The sequence below is a fragment of the Mirounga leonina genome, unplaced genomic scaffold (assembly GCF_011800145.1).
Source record: "Mirounga leonina isolate KUSES-001 unplaced genomic scaffold, KU_Mleo_1.0 Mir_170, whole genome shotgun sequence".
Classification (NCBI taxonomy): domain Eukaryota; kingdom Metazoa; phylum Chordata; class Mammalia; order Carnivora; family Phocidae; genus Mirounga; species Mirounga leonina.
Genome location: NW_023270433.1, coordinates 5,894,355 through 5,916,859, shown reverse-complemented (window position 1 = coordinate 5,916,859; position 22,505 = coordinate 5,894,355). Strand labels below are relative to the sequence as shown.

The following is a 22,505-nucleotide window of genomic DNA, read 5'->3' as shown; positions in this document are numbered from 1 at the left end:
GGGCGCCCCGACGGGGTCCGGCCGGGGGCGGGGGCCGCGGCCGCCGAGGATGGGGAAATCCAACAGCAAGTTGAAGCCCGAAGTTGTGGAGGAGCTGACCAGGAAGACCTACTGTGAGTGCGCGCGCCGGGACCCCCGCCCCGCGCTCCGCGGCGCTGCCTCCGCCCCCTCGCGCCCCTCCCCCCCACCCCCGGACCCCGCGGCCCTCCTCCGGGCGCGCCCGCCGCACCCCTCCCTCGGCCGTTCCCCGCCCTGCCTCCGCGCGGACCCCTGCGCAGCCCCCGGCCGCGCCCCCGGCCCCACACCTGGCCCTATTGTTCTAGGGCACCCCTCCCCCCCACGCCCGGGACGGGGGCCGCCTGTCGGCGCGCGCGGGGCACCCCCGGGCCGGGAGGGCCGGCTCCAGCCCTCCCCCGCCCCCTCCGCCCGCAGCCCCCTCTCTGCAGAGCCGTCCGAAAGAGCCGGGCTGTGCCAGGGCGAGGGGCGGTGGTCGGGGAGGGGGCTCCCGGGGGCGCGGTGGCTGGGGCTGTGCGGAGCCACTGGCACGAGCACAGCGGGGTGGGTGATTCATGCATCACGATGCCGCTGCTGTTGCTGCGGCTGCTTCGAGGTGGGCCTCTCGCCCCCTCCCTGGCCCGGATCGTGTGCGTTGGGGGGGGTGGGGAGGGCGAGACTTGCCAGAGAGCTCGAGGCGGCGGCGGCGCGGGGTCCTGGGCGCCCTGTGGGCTGCAGGATTTACAGGGTGAATTCTCCCCTGGCCCCGATCTCACCTCCCCTTTTCTATCTCTATCTACCACATTGGGAAATGGGTTGATACAGCGGGGGGGGGGGGGTTGGGGGCGGGGGGTGGTCTGGGCCATCTCAACAGGTCACCGTCCGGGGCCCCCCTAAGAGGAGGGTCTGCCCATTTCGGACTTCTCCAGAGCTGGTCCAGTGTGTCTCTCCACTTGGCTCAACTTCACAACTGTCCTGTACCTTCGCATCTTCGGTTTCTCCATCACGGACTTCTCCCCTCCCTGCAGCCTCTTGGGGGGACACCCCAACTTGTCAGGGGTTCATGGCACCGGGTCATGACCACATGCTCTTTTTTTGGGGGGGGCACCGGGAGAAGGACGGCTGCATGACCTGGAAGGGCTCCTGCCTGGGTGTGTGACTTGGAAGGGAGCACTGGCCTTGGGTGTGGGTTGGAGTTCAGACCCCACACCTGGGCAGCTGTGGGGGGCCAGCCCCTCTGCCCTCTTCCCAGGGGCAGGAGATTGACTGCCAGCCTCCTGCGTTGATGGAGGCCTGGGAGGCAGCTTCTGGTGGTGCATTGCACAACTTCTGCCCCCCTCCCCCCCTCCATCAGTCTTCTGGGCACGTTTGCAGGTCTGGCCCAGCCCACGCTTCAGCAACCTGCCCCTCGCCCCCGCATGCTTAGAACAAAGGGGGCTTTCCTGAGTGGGCGCTAGTCTGCTGGGAGGTACTGGTCCTTTTCCAGCGGAATTCTCCAGCAAGGAACTCACATCCCAGGAGCTGCTCCTTGAAGCATGGAGGCCTCCAAGGACCGGGACTCGGTCCTTACTGCTCTTACCCTCCTGGGGGGATGGGGGGAGCGGGGATGTGGCCCAGTTTGGCTGCTCTTCGGTGAGACTTGCTGGGCCTTTCCTCAGGCTCTGTCCAGATGTGGGCCATAGGGGGCCTCAGGCTGGCTGCAGGTGGGACTTCCCAGGTTCCTGGGCCCAGGGAGGCAGAGGGCACCACGGGCTTTGACAGGAGTGGTGGGCTTGGGTTGAACCAGGGCGTCCCCAGGCTGGTGGAGCAGGGGGGCCCGCCGTGAGCTGAATGAAGCCAGGTTGCCTGCTTCCTGAGCATGTCACATGCCGAGCTCTTGGCACCATGAGTTCATAGAATCATCTTCCACGCTGTGGGCACTGTTCCCAACCTCATCGACAGACAAGGAAACGAAGACTCAGAAAGGTGAAGTCCTGTGCCCAAGATCCACGGCCAGTCACCACATGGTGTCAGGGCTCAAACTCCGTCTGTCTCCAAAGTTATGCCCCTTGAAAGACCTCAGAACTCAGGCCGAGAAGTCAGGAGGGGCTTTTCTTCTGGGGGTCCCTGTCTGTTTGCTGCTATCAGCCCGTTAATGGTGGATTCTAAAAGGGAAGGGGGTGGGGGGGAAGGTCATTTTGCTGCCCCCCCCCCCCGTCCCACCCCTGGGCACATCTGTCAACTTTAGGAGAAGTTGAGTCAACAGGGCTTTGTTAGGAACGGGTCTGGTGGTGCTGAACCGGCCTGGGCTATTTTTAAAGGCCTTTGGAGACATGGAACAGTTTTGATCAGAGAGCGTTAGCCGAGTACCTTCCTCTGTAGAGCCTATATTAGGTGTGGGCTGGGGGAGGGGGCGGGGGGTCACTGGCTTCCCATCTGTCTCCCTTGCTGCTGCTTGGCACTTAGTAGGTCCACAGGTATTTGTTGATGAAAAGTCTCCCGGCGGGAAAAGCAGAGAAAGCCTCCAGCTTGTCCTAAGGCCCCCAGATGGGCTTCCTTCTGATGGACGCTGGGGCCATCTGCTCTGTGTTCCAGGGGCTCTGTGTGTGGGGTCAAGAGAGGAGCACTGAGCAAGGGCCGTCAGAGTCTGTGGAAGAGCTTGTTAAATTCCAAGTGCACCGCTTGCTTTGCGCTCCGATTTCTCAGTCCTGAGGTCTGGGCTGGGTCCAGGGCCTTGCGTCCTTGACAGGTGTTTGTCACGCAGATCTTGGTTCCCAAGAGCCCCGTCTGAAGACCCACACTTGTGCTGGGGGGTCCTAGGCCACCTCGGGAGAGCACAGCTGGCTGCGGTGCCCAGAGGGGAGCCCAGATGTTCACACCTGAGTCATCACTGGCTGCCACCCTTGGTGGTGACTCTCCTCCTCCGTGGGAGAGACTGTCCTGGTGTGTGTGTGGCGGGGGTGTTTGGGCAGGAGGAGGTCTAAGACACATCTGGATGCAGCCTAACTAAAACCTTCCGGCTTTCAGGCTGAACACTGCAGAGGAGATTTTTTCCTCCTCTGCAGATGAGATTTTGTAAATCATCATGCCCCGTCGTGCAATCCTCCCCCTTCCTGGCACAGCTCATATCCAGGAGCAGCAGGAGGTTCAAGCCTGATGGGGGCCCCTGCCCAGCCGGGACTGGGAGAGCAGGAGTCAGTGTGGCCAGCAGCCCGGTTTCTTGGAGGCCTGGCCCACTGTCTTCCAGCTTGTTGGTGAGGCTGTTGTCAACCCTGCGTGCCCAGGCTGTGGGACAGGCCAGCCCCTCCCCTAAGTGACCCTCAGTTTCCTCATCAGCAAAGTGGGTATGCTCATGGTACTTGGCTCCCAGGGGATGTAAGGCACCAACAGGGTAATTCCCTTATAGCCTAATACGTGGCCTTTTGTAAAGGGTCCTCTTTAAGGCGCGACAAACACTTGTCAAGGATGTAAGGATGCATGGGAGCAGTCGTTCCAAATGTCGCTTTGACTACACGATTCAGCTTCATCTTGAGTTGATCGTAAATACATTTTGTGGGCAAAGTTCATCTCTCCACACGGGGCATCTTTCCACGGCCCCGGACTTTGTGCCTGGCCCATAGGACGCAGAGAAAGGTGGGATCCTCGGTGAGCCCGAATCCTAGCACCTTCTTGTTTTACCTGCAGTGGTCTCCCCACACCCCCACTTGGTAATTTCTGCTCTGCCCTCACCTGCCATTCATCGAGTGCTCACTCGGGGTTGGGCGCAGACATGGATACGGGAAGGAGAAGGATGTAACTCTTGCCTTCAGATGGAAACCAGCCAGATGGTCCAAAAAACCAAGCTTATGGGGCTCGAGCCATTTGTTGCGGTCTGAGCTGCATTGGTTTAAAGGTTTCTGGGCTCCAGCCAGGCGGCCCCAACAGACACACACCACCCCGCCTCCCTTCCTTAACCAACTGAGCCACCCAGGCGCCCTTTTTTTTTTTTTTTTAAGATTTTATTTATTTATTTGAGAGAGAGAATGAGATAGAGAGAGCATGAGAGGGGGGAGGGTCAGAGGGAGAAGCAGACTCCCTGCTGAGCAGGGAGCCCGATGCGGGACTCGATCCTGGGACTCCAGGATCGTGCCCGCCTCCCTTCCTTAGCCTCTCCCTGTGGTGCTCCCGGCACTCCCCAGGGACCCTCTGTCCAGGACCCGGAGGAGGTCGCCTGCTCCTTGTCGCTCTTGGTCAGCCCAGGCTCTGCTTTGACCTTGCTTGCCAACCTTGAGTCTCTGCAGCCTTTTTCCTGATGCCCAGAATGGTGCCCGGCACGTGGCACCTTGTGGAAGGGAGGAACAACCGTGGGCGGGGGGAGGTCTGGGTAGCCAGCAGCTAACCCCTCTGCCACCCAGAGCCGAGAAGGGGACCCTCGTTCACAGTCAGGCGTCTGGGGTGAAGAGATACCGGGTGTCACCAGTTGGGCTCTTGTAACTCCCTGGCTTTGGGAAGGTCACACGAGGGTCCCTTCCTGTAAGAGAAGGAATATTCTCCGATGATCGCTCCCCCCACCCAGTGCTGCTCAGCCAGAGGGGGGCAAGACGTTGCCGTGGGGGGAGGCAGTACCTGGTACCCATCTGGGGACAAATGGGTCGGGCTGTGAAGGGCCCCACAGCCAGGCAAGGAATAAGCCACCCAGGAGAGGGAAGGCCCAGAGGGAGGAAGGCGGCTTCTGTAATCCGACGTATCCTGGGCACAAGAGGGTGGGACCAGGGAGGCCCGCTCCCTCTCTCCACTGGAGGGGAGACTGAACAGGAGCAAGAGGAGTTGAGGTTGGGGGCGTTACACTAGGGTGGGCTCTGGGCAAGAAACATCCACATTTGCTGTTAGGAAAGAACTCAGTATCCTGGAGAAGGGGGCTGGGTCCTCAGTCAGGCTCTGTGACCTTGGGCAGGTCACCTACCCTCTCTGAGCGCCGGCCCATTCATCTGTAACACCTGCCCATGTGACTCTGGATCCAAATGGGAGGATGCTTTGAGGTCCAGAGTGTGGGCCAGAAAGGGAAGGGGGGCTGTTTGGCAGCAGAGTCTCAGGGAGGATAGTGGGCCTCCAGGGCCAGATGTGCTGGGGTTCTGGCTCTTTCCTTGTGCACACGCCTTCTCACAGAGCTTCACTTTCCTCCTGTGGAAGATGAGCAGCCCAGAGGCCCCAGAGTTGGATTCACAGGCATGTGAAGGGTTTAGCACGGTGCCTGGTTCTGAGGGGACCCTTTAAACCTTTGGTAGCTTCAGTCCTAGGATCCTCTGTCTCCTAGAGCAGGGTGGGCCGAGTGGGTCTGCCACCTGCCCCTTTGTGCAGAGAGAAGCAGAGGAGGCCAGAGAGGGGCAGGGACTTGTGGGGAGTCACAGAGCCCAGGCCTCCTCCTCACACCTGTTCTGGCTCTTTCTGCCTCCTCTGGCTCCTTCTGTCTCCAGCCCCAGCCCCACCCCACCCCAGAGATTCTGGCAGTGTGAGGTGAAAGCCCTTTCTCTTGGCCGCCCAACTTCCTCTCCTCCCAAGGCCAGACCTCGGCCCCTCTGGGCAGATCATGGGCAGCGGGCAGTGCGGCTGGGGCTGGGCCAGGCTCATGTCACTCCTCACCAAGGGCCCCGAAGACCCTGGGAAGGGATTGGCACATTTTCTGAGATGGGGGGGGGGGGGCCATGGAAGGAGGTGGTGGAGAAAGTTAGATGTGGGTTTGGAGAGTGTTCTTATCTATAGTCCAAGAATGGATTGGTGGAGGGGGTGGTCACGGTGATGAACTGCGTGTCAGTGGGGATGAGACAGATTCTGGGTGTATTTAGGAGGAAGATTCCATTGGACTTGGTGTGTAGGTTTCATTACCTTATACATTTGGGATTATATACTTTTTATTTTCTAACTTTTTTAAACCTGACAGTTGTGAATGTTTGCTCATATCATTAACTATTCTTTTAAAACATGATTTTTAAGGGGCGCCTGGGTGGCTCAGTTGGTTAAGCATCTGACTCTTGATCTCAGCTCAGGTCTTGATCTCATGGTCGTGGGTTGGAGCTCTGCATTGGGCTCCACGCTGGGCATGGAGTCTACTTAAAAAAAAAAGTTTAGGGGCGCCTGGGTGGCTCAGTCGTTAAGCGTCTGCCTTCGGCTCAGGTCAGGATACCAGGGTCCTGGGATGGAGCCCCGCATCGGGCTCCCTGCTCGGCGGGAAGCCTGCTTCTCCCCCTGCTTGTGTTCCTGCTCTCACTGTCTCTCTCTCTCTGTCAAATAAATAAAAATCTTAAAAAAAAAAGTTTAAAACATGATTAAAAAAATAAAAAGCATGAATTTTTTTAATGGTGTATCATATGAATGCAACGTTTTATTTGATCCCCTGCCATTGGATAGTTAGGTTGGTTGCTTCCTTCTTTCCTTCCTTCCTTCCTTCCTTCCTCCTCCTCCTCCTCCTCCTCCTCCTCCTTCTTCTTTTTGCCAAATCTCAGTAGTGCCGTGACAAACGTTTTTCTACTCAATCTTTGTATGAACATCTTTGCAATAAATGTTTGCATGTAGCTCTTCTTGAAGATACATTCCCCAAAATGAAGCTGTGGGGTTAAAGCCTGGGGATGTCTTAAAAGGCTTTTGATAGAAAAATTGTTAAATCACCCTTCAAAAAGTATGTTCCAGTTTCCATTCTCAGCAAACATGGATGAGAGAGTGCCTGTTTCCCTGCATTCTTGCCAGCACTGAGTCTTACTGCTTTTCTTGATTACTGCTGATTTTGTGGGAAAGAAAAGAGTAGCTCACTCTTTCAATGTTCATTCTTTTGATTACTATTAAATAGGACCCTGGGATCTTTGACCTAGAGGAGATTTGGGGATCATATAGTCCAGATTTTATTTTACAAATTTTATTTTATTTTATTTTACAAATGGAAAAATCAAGTACTGGAGAGATGAAGTGTTCCTCCCAAGGTTACAAGGCAAATACCAGGCAGAAACCCAGGACTGCTGGCTCTAAATGTTGGGGTGCTCCCCACTGTGCCATGATGGGTTGGCTCTTGGGGTTGAGACAGGGGTGTCTTGCTGTTTTCTGATTTGGTTCATCTTGTCCTAAATATCTCTTCCTCTCAGGCAAGGAAAAAAACCAGTATCAGTTAAAAAGAGCATCCTTCTTACTGGCATTTTGAGATGTAACACTTTTCACGTCCTGGGTGTGGTCTATTTACCAGGGCAGAGAACGTCATAAATTTATGTGCCAAGTTTCCAGGTAACTTGAAATTGGGGTCAGATTCCCAGCTGAGGGCAGGACAGCAGAGCGTTGAGCGTTTGTGGGGCCGCTTGCTGTCTTCTGGCTGTGACTCTGCCCAGCCCCTTGCCCCTCTGAGTTCTGGGTGTCTTGTGTGTGACGTGGGGATGGACCACAGTGCTTTTCCCAACAGGCGGACACAGGGACTGGTGTGTAGTAAGTGCTCAGTAAATACTCTCACAGGAAAGAAGCTGCTAAGCTCTTCGTGTCAGGGGACAGCAGTCCTTGGCCACCCCCTGGGTGGTCACAGGGTGAGCAGTCACAAGCCCTTGGATAAACTGGGAGTGAGTGGCAAATGTGATGGCCTCTGTATTTGGCCCAGCTGGTTGGCAGCAGGATCATTCTGCATTGGGCTCCTGGCTCAGTGATCTGGGGAGGGAGGACAGGCTCTGGAATGCTGGACTTTAGGTCCCTGCGTGGACGTAGCCTTGGAGGGCCAGAGAGACACCTGCCTGGGCTTCAGTCCTAGAACCCTCAGCCTGGACAGTCACCGTGGAGTCCCCAGTGCCCCTGGGACTCAATTTCCCTTTCTGTACGATGTTCAGATTTCCAGCTGGTGAGACTTCTGTGGGGCAGCTACACCAGGGCCCCAGGGACAGAGCGTGTCGGGCCTTGGTGTCTGCCGACCTGGGATCATGGGCTGTCTGGGCCGCAGACACAGTTCTTAATTTCTCGTGCCTCGGTTTTCTCATCTGCGAATTGGGGCTGTTGTGGGTGAGGTTAGGGATCGTGGAGACAGGAATCTGACGGCTCATGAGTGATGAGGGCGAATCTGTAATCAGCATCGCGGAAGGATCAGAGGCCGTCTCTGCCGGACCCAGCTCAGGGTTCACACGCGCCCATCGCCAACTCCTCCCAGGAATCCTGGGTGGTGCTCGCTTACAGATGAGAAACTGAGGCTCGCAGCGGAGCAGGGTGGGCCCAAGGCCACCCATCGGGTGAGTGATGCAGCTGGTGTTTGATCCCGGGCCGAGGGGTGGGGCGGGCCCTTGTGGGTGGGGGTGCCGAGAAGCTGCCTTGGAGGTGTGCGGGCGATCGTGAGCCAGCGTGGGTGCCCGGTGTGGGCGTGTGGTGGGGCGAGGGCTTGGGTCACGTGTGCGAGCCCCGGTTCGCGTGGGCGTGCTCCGGGCGTGAGTGACGGGGTCGCGGCGTGTGTCGGGAGTGGGTGAGGGCAGCTCTGCGCAGGGTGTAAATGCAGGTGCGCCTGGCGGGGGGTGGGGTGGGGGGGGTGGGAGTGCGGGGGGAGCTTGGGCGGGAGGCATAGACGGCCCAGAGACCTGAGTCAGAAGTCGGTGGCGCAGTTGCTGAGCTCTGGGACCAGGCAACCTGGCTGCCGCTTCTCACCCTCCTGCCCTCACCACGGTGCTTTGTGGGAGCCCATCTGTCCTGGGGCGCTGGGGGCATTGGGGAGGGATAGCAGAAGTGACAGCCCCCATTTACCAAGTGAGCATGCTGAGCGGTGAGTACTGAGTACAGATCTACCGCCCTGTGGTCTCACCACAACCCTGGGAGTAGGGACTATGGTGCCCATTTTACAGGTGAAGAAAAAGAGGCCCAAGCAGATTCAGAGACATGCCCGTGGCTTCCCAGACAGTCAGTGGCCACATTGGGGCCCAGGCTCAAATCTTTGTCTGGCAAAGCAATGCCCCTCCCTCTGTGTGCCTGGCTCCTACAATCTGTGAGCCTTATAACCTTAGAGCTGCTGAGTAGGGTAGTGAGCACCCCATCATTGGAGGCATTCAGGCAGCTGTTTATCAGATACTGGCTGGACATCCCAGATTCCTGGGCCGGAGGTGAGGTTAGACGGTGGGTAGGATCCTTCCAGCTTCATAGTTTGGAACCAGTACGTGGCCCTACTGGTTCCAGATGTTTCGCCTCCTGCAAGGGATTTGGGGCAGCTCGACTTGGCTCGGAAGGCAGCAGGCGAGCAGTTGTGAGAAGTCCAGGGGACATCGGTAGGATTGGGCATCAGGGGGCTGCCCCACCCCAGGCCTCTGAGGCTTTCTCAGCCTCTGCCTGTCCCAGGGGAGGCTCCAGTGCTCACTAGGTGCCCAGTGCTGTGCTCACCTCATGGGATCCTCCCAGCCTGTGGGCTCAGGAGTGGTGTGTCCCACTGTCCAGTGTTGGCACCATCCCTGCTCTTGGGGAGCCTGTAGGCTGGGGCTGTGAAGCAGGAGGCAGCCCGAGGATAAGGCCATGGAGATCAACAGGATACACCTGGAGTGCCCCCAGCCGTCCTGCCCTGCCCATGCCTGGCATGGCCAGGATGCCTCAAGAAACATCTGTTGGACAAAGTGGGAGACCACAGGTGCAGTGTGGCTGGCTGGACCTCAGGGGCTGGAGTCCCTCAGGGACACAACAGAGGGGACCTCAGGGGCTGGAGGCCTGGTAGCAGCACCCCGGGCGACTGTAAGCTTCTTGAGGGTTGGGACATTCGTGGTGGATTTGTTTTTTGTGCAGTGCCCGACCTGGAGCCATGCACAGGGCAGGCCTGTGGTGTGAACACCTCTGTATAAGAGTCTGGGCTTTCCAAAGTGTTTGTCTATGTGTCGCTTTGTTTTGGTCCTCCGCTGACCAGGGTGGGACCTGCTTGTCCTCCTGACCTGCAATCAGATGGGGTGGGGTAGGAGGGGATGGATCTCCAGGTTGGAGTCTGGGGTCCTCATTCTAGCCCGACTTGCTGTGGCTTTTAGCTGCCCCCTCAGGGTCTCCATTTCTCCAGTGTCCCGTGTCTATGTGATGGGGAGTCACCTTTTCTTAGCCTGATGGTATCCTGATGGGGCCACCCAGGGGGCAGTGCTCCCCACCTACTGAGTCCATGCTGGGGGGTGCCCAGGAAGGGGTGCTGGGCAGCTGCTGGCTCTGGCACTCCTGGTCTCATGCGGTGGCACCAGGAAGCTGATGGGGCGTCCAGGCCACCGTGCTCCGGATTCCCTGGCAGGGGAGAAGGAGGAGGGCGGGAGGAATGTGGCTTTGAGGAATGTTTAACCCAAAGCAGAAATAGCACTCTCCTTTTTTTATTTTAGGCTTGGGTTTTCAGCTAGGAAATGGGCTCAGAGTACCATTCTCTCTCTCTCCCTCTCTCTCTCTCTCCCCAGCCTCCCCAGTGCCCCCACCACTCTGGCCTTTTGGGGACAGAAGGTGGCCTCTTTAAAAAAAAAAACAACAACAACAACTAAGAAGCTGCTGTGGGAACCAGAAAGGTCCTGGATTTGGCAGCAGATGGAGCTGGGTTCAGATCCCTCGTTCTCCACCTCCCAGCCCTGTGGCCACTTCCTACCCTGACCCTCTGCTTTGTCTTCTGTGGAACTGGAGGGTCAGGGGACGGTGACGTGAGTGGAGATAGCTTGTCTGCAGTGTTATGTCAGGCACTCCTGCTCGGGGAGCAGCAAGGCCTGGGTGAGAAGCCCGGCCCCTCTCCTGAGCTCTGGGACCTTGGCCAAGCTCCTTCCCTCAAGCCTCCTTACTTCACCTGTAAAATGGGCAGATGATGATAATCCCACCTCCCAGGACTGTGGCTGGAATGCGTGTGAAAATATTGGCATAAGGGCCTGGTGGGTCCCCAAGCTCCTGCACCCCTCCTCTGAGCCTGGGTGGCCTCACACAGGCCTGCTGCCAGGTTGAATGAGGGTCCGTGCCCTGGGCGAGGGGCAGCTCAGGGGCGCTCTTCACCTGGCCCTCCACGTGTGCCAGCTCCCTGGCAGCCTCTCTGAGGGAGGTGCCCAGGGACTGGCCTGTGGCCTCCCAAGACCAGGTGGCGAGGATACCTTCAGCTCATCCTCTCTCATTCAGCTGTGAGCACCCTGAGGACAGACTCGTCTCATTGCGGGGGTCACCGCTGTCCCCCTGGCTCCTAGAACAGAGCCTGGCGCATATCTGTTGGAACGAACAAGCAAATATGGAAAGGAAGAAGCTAACGAGTGAGCGGAGCGGCTCATCCATCTTGGGTCTGTGCTCTCTGCTCCTGTCTGGCCCCCTCCGACCTCCTGGGCTGGGGCTGGGGGGCCTGCCCTGTCTGGGGGCGTCCTGAGAAGTCAGGCGCAGGGAGGCTGGGCCCCGGCAAGTCAGGCCTGGCGAGGACCTCCCTGGGGCTGGGGACATGAGGAGGGGTCCAGCCAGCCAGCACGGCCCCTCCTTCCAGGCCCCCCCTCCCTCCCCGCCGCTCCTGTCTTTTTGTAGGAACCAAGAGATTCCTGTTCAAAGGCAGGAGATGGGGCTATTTTTGGCACTGTGGGGGAAAAAGCGAATGCTTCCCTTCTGTTCAAAAGTATATGGTGTGTGTGCTGGGCAGACGAGGCGCTCGACGGGGCTCAAAGCCCTTGCTGCCTGGGCTTCTGCCCCCCGGCCCCCAGGGTCCTGCTTCCTGTCCAGACCTCAGCAGCCCACACGGCTGCGGTGGGTAATTATTATTTCCAGACTGCCCGTGATGAGGCCCTTGCTGGGCCTGAGCGGTACATGATCTTAATTAAAACTAACAGCAGCCCTCAAAATAAAGGAGAGGAGCCCGCTAGCTGCTCTTACCTTGATTTGGGTTTCCTCGACTCGGGCTCTGTGGAGCTGGGGGTGCTTGTGAGAAGGAGGCCCAGCCGGCGGGGGGAGAAGGGTTGGAGGCCCTGGGTGCCCGTGTGGGGTGAATTCAGCCAAGGGTATCCCCGGGCCACCTTGCCGCTCTTTACTTCCAGATGCAGAAAGCCTTTGTGGGATGAATGCCTCATGCCAGGTCCTGTGGGTGCCAGGATGCAGGGCAGACGGATGGATGGATTTCCGGCCTTCCTGGCATTTGCAGTTGGGTGGGGAAACGGGTAGGAGACTAGGATAAGCATCAAGACAGGGCATTCCACAATGCTGTGGGAGGCTGCTGGGTTGGGGGTGCATCTGGGAGGGCTTCCTGGAAGAGGTGATGTTTTGGTTGAAACCTGAGGGTAGGGTTGCCAGCCATAATAACCAGTTATTCATTATTTATCTGAAATCCAGATTTAACCGGGCATGCTGTATTTTTATGTGCTAAATTAGCTGGCCCTACCTGAAGCTGAGAAGGAGCAAAGAGGTTTTTGGGGTAGTTTATGGGAGATGCTGAGAGTGTTTCAGGCAGAAGGAACAGCATGTTCCAGGTCTGGAGGCATCTAGGTGTGGCAACTCTGAGGACCTAGAGAGGGTGCAGTGGCCAGAGTGGAGAGGAAATGCATGGTAAGGCAGAGGTATGGTAAGTTAGCCCCCTGGGGGGGCTGCCGACCAGCAGCGCGGGGCCCCACCTGGAGGGAGCCCTGCTGGGGGCCAATCTTGGGAACCAGGTGAGGCTTGTGAAGGCCCAGGGACACTAGGGGAGATGGGTGTCCACCTTGGCCCAAGGAGGCACCAGCAGGTGAAGTGGTCATGGCCTCCGTCTGGCCTCCGGTGGGTTCCGGCCAGGCTGACAGACGTGTGGCTGCACCTGTCTGTGCCCCATTGCTGCTTGGCATCCCAGGGCTGGGGTCCTCCTGCTGCCCAGGACCAGGATCAGAACAGGACAAGTCACTTCTGTGCGGAGGCCAGGTCAGGGCCACCTTCTGCTCTTGGTTCTTAAAGGGCCAGTCCAGAGCCCGCAGTGCTGCTGGCTGCCCAGAGTGCCTGGGGCTCCAGCCCCCACTCAGCAGCCCCGGGGACGCTGCGGGAGCTGGGCCACCCTCGTGGGGCTCAGGTGCGGCTGGCTGGTCGCTCTCAGTGGGGGATTTGCCACATCTTGGGCAGGAAGGGGAGGGAGGGGTGCTGGCGGGGGAGGTGGGGCGGGGTCCTGCTGACCCCATGACCACCCGGTTTCCATTCCTGTACAGCCCCTGCTTGGTCCCTGCCAGTGTCCTCTCTAGCTCCCTGGTCTGGGGGGGGGCTTGCACCTTCCCTGGGTCTCTCAGGGCCCCTCCCCCACTGCCATTCTGAAGTTTCCTTGCTCTGGGGCTTGTGACCTTATCAAGGGCTCTGACTGACCTGGCTTCTGCCTGAGCGGGGACGGAGACAAGCCCAGCATGTCCCCACCCCCTCCCAGGTCTGGGGATGAGGCAGGGAAGTGGGGGATGCTGGGGTAGGCAGACGTCACATACCCCACAGGTCCTAGGACAGGGCTTCTTGCACCCCCCCCCCAATCCCAGGCGCCCTTTTTAGTGGCTCTGGTCATCTTGTCTTGTCTGTGGGTGCTGTGACACCTTCATTAATAATGGTAGCAGTTGTTAACATTTTGGGGCCCTTGCTGTGCTCCATCTGCCTGGACCACATCGTGCTTCTTCTGGCCAATTCCTTGTTCCAGTGAGCTGTGGCTTCTTGTGGTCCCCTGAGCTCACCACACTCTGTGTCATCTCCGGAAAGCCCTCTCCCTTCTTTGCCTGCTGAGGCCTGCCCATCCTTTCGATGTCAGCCTACACACCCTTTCCCCAGGGAGAAGCCCTGACCCCCCCCCCCCCCCGCCCCAGTGGGCCAGGATCCCACTTTGCATACATGGTGAGACAGCCGAGCTGTTGCGTGCTTATGTCCATCTCTCCTGTTCATCAGAGACTCGGAGGACAGAGACCTGTGTCTGGGTCAGTGCTGTGTTCCGGAGCCCAGCGCAGGGCCTGGTCGATATGCTACTCAGCAATTAATTATTGGGTGAATGAAGGGGTAAAGGAAATCCCATTTGTTCTTCCTTCTTTCCTTCCTTTTTTTGAGAGAAGAGGGAGGGAGGGAGGGAAGGTAGAAGGGAGAGGGAGTAGAGAGAGAGAGAGAGAGAGAGAGAGGAGTGCCCAAGAGTGCAGCCATCAGAGCAAGCCCATTAATGAGCCAGACGGAATACCTTGAGTTCTAGAAAGTAAAAGCAGGTGCGTCTACTTCTCCACCTAAAACAAGCATGACACACACATGCATTCTCCAAGAGCGGATACACACTGAGCACCTACTATGTACCAGATGCTGTTTTATGGCTGTGACTTAGGCAGACACAGATCCTGCCCCATGGAGCCCCCGGCCGCTGAGGAAAGACAAAATCAGATAATGCAGGCAGGCGGAAAGACAAGAACAAAACCATTCCCCCCACTGTCCAGGCTTTCCCCTGTGTATGTAGCCGGGGTAGGTTTTATCCTCAATCTCCTGATGAGGAAACCGAGCCTCAGAGAGATTAACTGACTTGTCCAGTGTCACACAGCTGGAACGTGGGAGGTCTGGGATTGGGACCTGTGAGTGTCCCTTGGTGTGGGTCCCTCGGCCAAAGCAAGTTGTTAATAGATACTGAGAACCTTTGCTTCACAGCCCCGGTGGCCCTTTGCTGGGGAGTGAGAGAAGCCAAAGATTCGGTGCCTCTTCAAGGGCCCCAGATGATGCAGTTCAGGAGTCAGGCAGGAAGGTAACTCCCAGAATGCATTTTTGTAATGTTTGAAATGCTGTACTTCTCCAGCAAGTTCTGGACTCACACGGACCCTGGTTCTGGTCCCAGCCTCGCTGCAGACTGAGGTTGGTCCTTGGGCAAGTGGCTTCACCTCTAGAGGCCTCAGTCTCCGATCTGTAGAAGGGGGGTGCAAAGTCCTTGTCCCACAGCCTCGTTCGGGCAGTGAATGAGATGAATGCCTGCCACATGCTTAAGCGCAGGTGGGCACGCAGTGAATGGTAAATAAAGGGAGACATTTTTGCACCTGGAAGCCACAAGACAAAGTACATCTTTCTGCAGTTTTAAGAATTTTAGGGGGAAAAGTTATTTAACATATAGAAATTAAAATCGGTGTGTTTTATAACTTTATTTTTAGGGTAAAATAAATGTGTATAAATGATGGAGCAGAATGCAAAACTCGTGGGAATATCTGAGCCGGAATGTATCAGCCCTCTGCCTCAGAGGCTCTGGGGAGGGCACCTTTGGGGAGCCTCTGGACTCCTCCCGACGTGGCCCTTCTCCAGGGACCAAGCACTTTCATCTCCTCGTGAGCCGGTGGGAGTGAGCATTCTTAACCCATTTGTCAGATGAGAAAACTGAGACGTGAGCAGAAAGACACACATCAGGCTTTAGCTGGCAAATCTGAATGTGGGAAGGTCTCAGCGTCCAGGAGAAAGGTGGAACCTGCAGCCTGGTTCTCAGGGGCCGGACCAGCAAGGGGCACTTTGACGGGCAGGAGCCGCTGCTCCCTGCTGGGCCATGAACCTCACACCCCAGGCGCCCAGGGCCCGGCTGACTGCAGGTGCTCAGCGAGGGCTTGCCACGGCCTCGTTCCCAGGGCGGGGCTTGGTGGGTGGCCCCCTCCCTGGGAACGACCATCCAGGCTAAAGCCTTCTTGAGCACGGGCTTCGGAGTTGGAGGGACCTGGGCGCCCACCTCCACTCCTCCACCACTGACTGTGACCTCGGACGGGTGCCTTTGCCTCTGTGAAGCCTCAGTTTCTTCACCAGCTGGGTGGGCTGGCAGGGACCCCCCACCTGTCAGCACAGAGCTTGGAGCAATACAAGAGCTCGGCCAACGGAGCCGGCTCTGTCCAGGGCTCAGGAGGATCCTGAGGGGCCAACAGGGAGCAGGGGCGTTTGCCTTGGGATCTGAGCAGTCCTGAGCAGCTCTCACACCTCGGTCCCCTTGAGGGCTTGGCTCCTCTGCGCCGGAGGACATTTCCCATCAGCGCCCCCCCGCCCCCGGCCCCGCAGCCCACATCTTCTGCTGCTGCCCCAGTGGCAGTGAAACCCCTGACGTCTTATTCTAACACCGTGGCTGTCATCATGATAGTCTGAGTCTCCGTGTCACTCGTCACCTGCTGGGCTCAGTGCTCTGGGCCTGCATGCTCTTGTTGGCTCCGACAGCAGCTCCATGAGAGGGAGGGAAGCTCAAGGTTCAGAGAGGGGCGTACATTGACTGAGGTCACACAGCAGCTCGATAGTGGGCGGATCTGGCCCCACAAAGGCCTGTGGTGGGAGAGAGCCCAGCTTCTAGGCGGTTACAGGCGGGTCAGCCAGAGTCGGTCCCAGGAGCGGAGGGGTGAGGGGTGGGCAGCTGGCTTCGCTCTGGCCAGAGCCGTGACCCCTGGAGCTTTGGGAGGCTTTACAAAATCCTGTGTGCAGAGGGCTTGGGGCAGGGCTAGCTCACAGATCTGGTCCAGGTGGGTCTGCAGATGGCTGATGCCCCCAAGTCCCCGCAGGTGAGCCTGCACAGAAGGTTCGGGGGGCGGGAAGAGCATGGCAGGCAAGGCCCTGCCCCATGTCCTGTGGACTGCTGTGGGCCCCAGCTGGCGTGGCTGTGCTAACCACCAGTGGGGAGGGGGGCTGGAGGGGAGGGCTGGGGGTGTGGGGGAGGGTGCTGGGGCCAGGGCCCTGGGGAACTCGCTCCTTCTGGGTCAGCTAGAGGGGCTTCCGCAGCACCCCGCTCAGCCTGGAGCGCCCCGGAATTCTGGGCAGGAAGCCAGGTGCCTTTCCAATGAGCTCAGGCCGGCTCCCTCCAGCTGGGCATTTATGGAAGGCAGGAGTGGGGCGGGCAGAGGGCTGGCCGCCTCTCCCCCTGCTCTGGAGGAGGCATGGAATGAGAGTCAGCTCCTGTGTATGTCACTTGGGTGTAGCTGTGTATGTCGCTCAAGGCAGCTGTCCCCAAGGGCTCCTTCTTGCAGAGGAGCCTGCCACCCCCCGGTGGCCGAGGGCTCCTAGCACCTTAGCACCGCACCTGGCCCGGGGCCTGTGCCCGCCCTCCTGTTTCCACACCGCCCCTGGTGGGTGTCCACGGCCTGTGCCCTGGGACACAGGGCCTGGCGGGGGGGGGGGGCAGGTAGTCCATGGCCATTGGCTGGCTGCCTGCAGGTCACTTCATGGGGTGCGGGAGCTGGGGACTGGAGCTCTCTGGAGTCTATGGAGAGCTGCACGGCCAAGGTGGGCTGCCTAGTCCCCGGCCCCCACGGGAACACCCGTGTATTTCCAACGCAGCATACACGGGTCTGTTGGGAGATGACGTGGGGCTTGGGGCGCATGTGGCTCTTGGAGGCTGGGGGAGTGCAGGTGTCTGCTCTCTGTGGCCAGAGCCCTGGGAGGAAACTCCCAAGCATCTCTCTCTCTCTCTCTCTCTCTCTCTCTCTCTCTCTCTCTCTCTCGTCTCTGCAGTTAGCACTGTAGGTAAGGTCTGCTGTGTGTGGGAGGAGCTGTGTCCCCTTTCATAGACAGGAAAAGGGACAGGTCACACGGCGGGGGAGTAGCAGCCCCCCTGGAATCCCGGTCCCAGGAGCCTACCCCGCTACGCTGCCTTCCCTAGAGGGAACTGCCCCTCCTGCAGGTGGGGGGGCCTGTCCCCAGGCTGGAGGGAGGGACAGGCTGCTGTGGGACATGGCAGCCGCTTCCCTCCCTTCTCTGAGCTTTGCTGCGAGGGGAGGGACACGCCAAATTAGGGATGTTGGCAGCTGCTGGTGGGGACTAGATTGGGGGGGGGGGGGGGGGCCGGCAAGGGCCCGGGGGGGGGGGGGCCGGGGGGGGACACCCGGCTGGCTGTGGAATGTGGGGGTGTTCCTGTGTTTTCTGCCCGGTAGAGCAGGAAAGGGGTGTCCCCAGGAAGGGGAGGTCCAGTCTGGGGTGGGGATCTCTTTGGGCCACGTGGAGTGTAGGCAGGGGCTGAGCTAGAGGGGGCCAGCTGGAGAGGAGCTTGGGGTGAGGTGTGCGGGGTGCCTGTGCTGCCCCCCACCCCCGACAGCCGTCTGAGAAAGGGACTCCGAGGACTCCAGTATTCGGAGGTTGAGCAAAGGAGAGGCCTGGGGCCTGAGCAGGAGCTGTCTGAGGGGCGCTGTGCTTCTGGAAGCTGTCTCTCTGCACTTCTGAGCACTTCTTTGTCCGAGTGGTCAAATGTGTTAGGACTAATGGAGTGTCAGATTTAGTGACAAGGGGTTGCTGGGGGCCAGGCCCAAATGGCGCCACTTTGGCTTTTTGTCTTCATCAAACCAGAGGCCTTCTTGCTGCAACCGGGGTGGGAGGCATGGGTGACACAGGCAATCGACCCAGCCTCTGTCCCTGGAGACAGAAACCGGGTCTGGATTGGCCTCGGGGCAGTGGCTGGAGAGGCCGGAATGAGCAGGCTGGGCCTGCCATTCCTCCTGCTGCAGCCAGGCCTTCTGTGGGGGCCACCACCCCCTGCTTTCTGTTCCCACCGTGTTTGAGCTGAGCTTCAATCAGGAGAGAGGTATTTTGCTTTAGGGAAATCAAAATCAGACTCAACATTTATCCTGGGCTCCAGGGACCAGCTCTCTCGCGTTCATTCCTGGCAGATGAGAGCTGTGCTCGAGGGAGGAGGCCCAGGGAGCAGCCTCAGGAGCGGGAGTGCTGTTCCTGCTCTTCCTGCCGGGGGGTGGGGGGGGTGGCGAAGAGAGGGGCTCTCCGGGTACTCCTGATGAAGGGGGTGAAGGCCTGGTTGCAGTGAGCCAGCTGGGGGACAGCTGGGGAGCGGGCCACGGCTGGGCCCCCTCCCCACTCCCAGCCACCAGCAAGCCTCCTCCCCGTCTCCCCCGCTTCTCAGGGAGGTCCGTGGGAGGGGAGCGGAGGGGATGCCCAGCCCCTCTCCTCCTGGCTCTGTGCCGGCTCTAAGCTGGGAGTTTTCTAGCTACCTCTCAAGAAGCCCTCCCCATGGCTCTTGTCTGGTAGGAGTTTATACCCCATCCTTCAATGAGGACCAAGGCTCAGAGAGGTTAAGTAACTTGTTCAGAGTAACACAGCCTATACATGGCTAAGACAGGACACTGACCCAGAGCCTCTCGTCGCTTCAGCCATGTGGTTTTAAATACTGGTTTCCTAATGAGCCTGGGGCCCCCTGGCCTGTAGGCAGGAGGGGGCTGGAGAAAGGCAGCTCATCCGTAAAGGTGCCCAAAGCCCGATGGCAGTTGTAAAAGTAAACGGGTTGAGAAACACAGTAGGGTGTGTCCCAAATGCAGCCAAGTGGCTTGATGAGGAATCAACGAGGGTTTATTCTCTGCCTCCCGTGTGCAGGACACCGGGCCAGTTGCCCAGGTGATGCTGGGGTATGCCACGAGAAGCGCCCTGGCCTCTGGGTACTTGGCGTCCAGCTGGGAAGAGGAGAAAAAGTGGCACTGTTGAGCGCCTGCTGGATGCCAGACATCATGCCAGGCGCTTTCCGTACACCCTCCCCCTCTAAGGCCGAGGCTGTTATTTGTCCCATTTTCAGATGAGCAAACCGAGGCTCCAAGGTGTGGAGTCATTGCTCAGGGCCACACAACCAGAGCCCTGGCCTGGAGTGCTGGCTGGGCTGACCCCAGAGCCCCTTCTGCGGACCGCTCCGTTTTACTGCCGCCCCCCTCCTCACTGAGCTGGCCCTGGCAGGCAGCGCCCGGTCTGACCCTCCGCTGTGGAGCTGATGGGAAGACAGATCAGGCAGGAAGCAGTGATTCTCACATAGCAGGGGCTTCAGAGGCGGCTGCAGGAGGCCTCTGCAGAGAAGGGACATCCCAGTGGGGATTGGGAAGGTGCATAGGGTTACCCAGGTGAAGGAGGTGAGGACGAATGTCCTGGGCAGAGGAACAGCATGTACAGGAGCCAGGGGGCGGGGGGGATGGCTAGCGAGGGGCTTGGAGGGGGCTGTGCTGGGCTGAGGGAGCACTGAGGACAGCCTTCTGTTGTCCTGAGCCCTGAGCCTTGAGCGTGGACCCGCCTAGTGCAAGCGCGGTGTGGGTGGACGCCTGTTTAATTTCACACTTGGATGGAGGCCCCGGGGAGAAGCTGGGAAGCCTGAGCCTGGGAATGGCGCTCTGGCATCCGGGTGGAGTGTGGAGCAGAGGGACCCGGTGATGTCCCCCACCCCCTCCTCCCTCCCGGTGCCTGTGGTGGTCAGAGCTGCAGGACCCCCGGTCCTTCCTGCGCTGGGGAAGGGGGGGTGGGGGTGCACACAGGTTGTGGGCTGATGAGGACAAATATGTCCCAGCAATCTTTTATTTTGAAAGCGAGAGCAACGTTGAAATAACAGTGCAGCGAGCACCTGTGTGTCCTTCATCTAGATTCGCCGGCGGCCAGCATTTTGCTGGGGCTTGCTGCTTCTCTTTCTAAATATATGTGCATGCATTTCTGAACCTCCCACAAGAAGCTGCCAGCATCCTGACCCTCACCCCTAAATAATTCAGGGCACCTCTCCGATGAAAAGGGACATTCTCCCACACCACCCCTGTGCCGTTCCCACCCCTAAGAAAATCAGCAGCGGGTCCATCGGGGCATCTACTTGCGCCCCATGGTGCAGCTTCCCCAGCGATCCGAATAATGTTTTCTGTGGCTGGTCTTTAACACCAGATCCAGGACCCAATCCAGGCTTTGCGAGTTGCATTTGATGGCTTTGTCTCTTTTTCCAGAACGATCCCCTGCCTTGTTTTACCTCTCATGGCACTGACTGACTCAAGTGTCCTGGCCAATTGCCTTGTAGAATGTCCCGCCTTCTGGATTTGTCTGGTTATGTCCTCATGATTAGACGCAGGTTGAATATTTCTGGCAGGAGCACTCCGTGGATGCCACGTCCTCCCACGGCATGAAATCAGGGGGGCACATGATGTCGGGGTGTTCACTATTGGAGAGGCCAGGTTTGATCAAGGACAGTCATCTTCATGGTTATAGTTTTGTTGTGTATTAGAAAAGATACGAACAGCACACGTCATTGGTAATTTTATGGATATTGATGCTTAGACTAAATCTAGATCAGGCAAGTCAGTGAAATGAGCGAGCTGATTTAGAGAAACATCCTGAGTGAATCATCGGACAGGTGGTTAGGGAAGAATCCAGAAGGTAGCGTGGGAATGGCTGAGCTCCTGGAAACCCAGACAGAATGGTAAGAACGCAGGTCTCGGCATTGAGCAGACCTTGGCAATGACCTCCTGCCTGCCTCCTTCTGGCCGTGGCCTTGGGTCCCTTTCTCAGGTCTCTGGCTCAGCTGCCTCACCTGGACAGTCAGGTTCACACAGGTCACCTTCAGGTTCCTGGTGGAGGGGCTTCGGGTAGGTGGCTGGGTCCCCGGAGGGCTGCCTGATGCCCACCCCACTCAGGACCCTCCATGGCTCCAGGCAGTGAGGCAGTGATGACCTGCTGGCCCTGGCATGGTACCAGGGGCACCTGATGGCTTCATCTGTTTCCTAAAGGTTAATTAGCTCCTTAAAGCATCAGAAGGGCCCATCGCCCCCCACCCCAGCTCACTGCCCCTGGGGCTTAGCTGCCTGCTGATCAACCAGTGTTCATGCTAGGGACCATTCCAATGGGGGAGGGGCAGCCAACTATGTCCCCTGCCCCCATGTAGCTAGCTGTTCCATCCTGGGGACTTGGGGGGAATTTCTGAGCTAGGGGATTCCAGGGGAGCCTTCTCTGGCCCTGTGAGGCCAGAGGTCAGCAGTGGATCTGCCACCCAAACTCTTTACCTCCCAGTTCCTGCCGTTCCTGTCGTGTGATGCCGAGGTCACACAAGGTCATGCAGATCTTCCTCTGACTCTCGGGGTGGGGGAGGCACCCAACTGGGCATCCATCCTGGGCTCTGCAGGCAGTCCTGGCCCTGCCATTTCCTGGCAAGGTGACCTTGGCTGACTATAAGCAAGTGGACTCGTCTGAACCTCAATCTAATTGGGAAAACGGGACTACCACCCACCTGCGGGATTCTTTTTTTTTTTTTTTTTTTAAGATTTTATTTATTCGTTTGAGAGAGAGAGCTAGAGTAGGGGGGAAGGGCAGAGGAAGAGGGAGAAGCAGGCTCCCTGCTGAGCAGGGAGCCCCGATGATGTGGGGTTCCCTCCCAGGACCCTGGGATCATGACCTGAGCCAGAGGCAGACGCTTAACGACTGAGCCACCCAGGCGCCCCTACCTGTGGGATTCTTACGCTGGAAAGAGCATCAAGCCATTGTAGTTTTCACAAGAACCCGTTTTACAAATGAGGGAACTGAGGCTCAGAGAGAGGAAGTACTTTACCCGAGGACACACAGCTAGTAAGCTGTGGAGTTGGGTTTGAATCCAGGCAGCCTAGTCTGGCTCCGGAGTAGGTTCGCCGCAAGCTCCTGCCTATGCTGTGATGGGTCTCCTGTGTCTCTCCAGGTTCGGGCTTTGAGCATCATCCCCTGCCCCTGCTGCCCTTCACTGCCAGGCGTGGGTGGCGAGTCCAGGGCAGCTCAGCCTGGGTCAGACCAAGGTCACTTTCCCTCTCCACCCCCACACCTGACCCCCTTCCCACCTTCTATCGTCTGCCAAAACTCTTGGAAAATTGCATTCTTTACTCTAGGTCTGGCCGATCCAGGTAGCCGGCACCTCCCACTGTCGCCATGCCCTCTGTTTATCAGCTGCC

The 22,505-nt window shown here is 58.4% G+C and overlaps 1 protein-coding gene across 1 annotated transcript in view; it reads left to right on the top strand.

Moving 5' to 3' along the window:
- The first annotated feature begins 14 nt into the window (after positions 1 to 14).
- NCS1 (neuronal calcium sensor 1) overlaps positions 15 to 22,505 on the top strand; it is a 52,314-nt gene continuing 29,823 nt past the window's right edge. Inside the window, exon 1 of the mRNA XM_035015615.1 lies at positions 15 to 113. Within this exon, the coding sequence (XP_034871506.1) occupies positions 50 to 113 (64 nt within the window). The 5' untranslated portion in view covers positions 15 to 49. The remainder of the gene's footprint in view (positions 114 to 22,505) is intronic.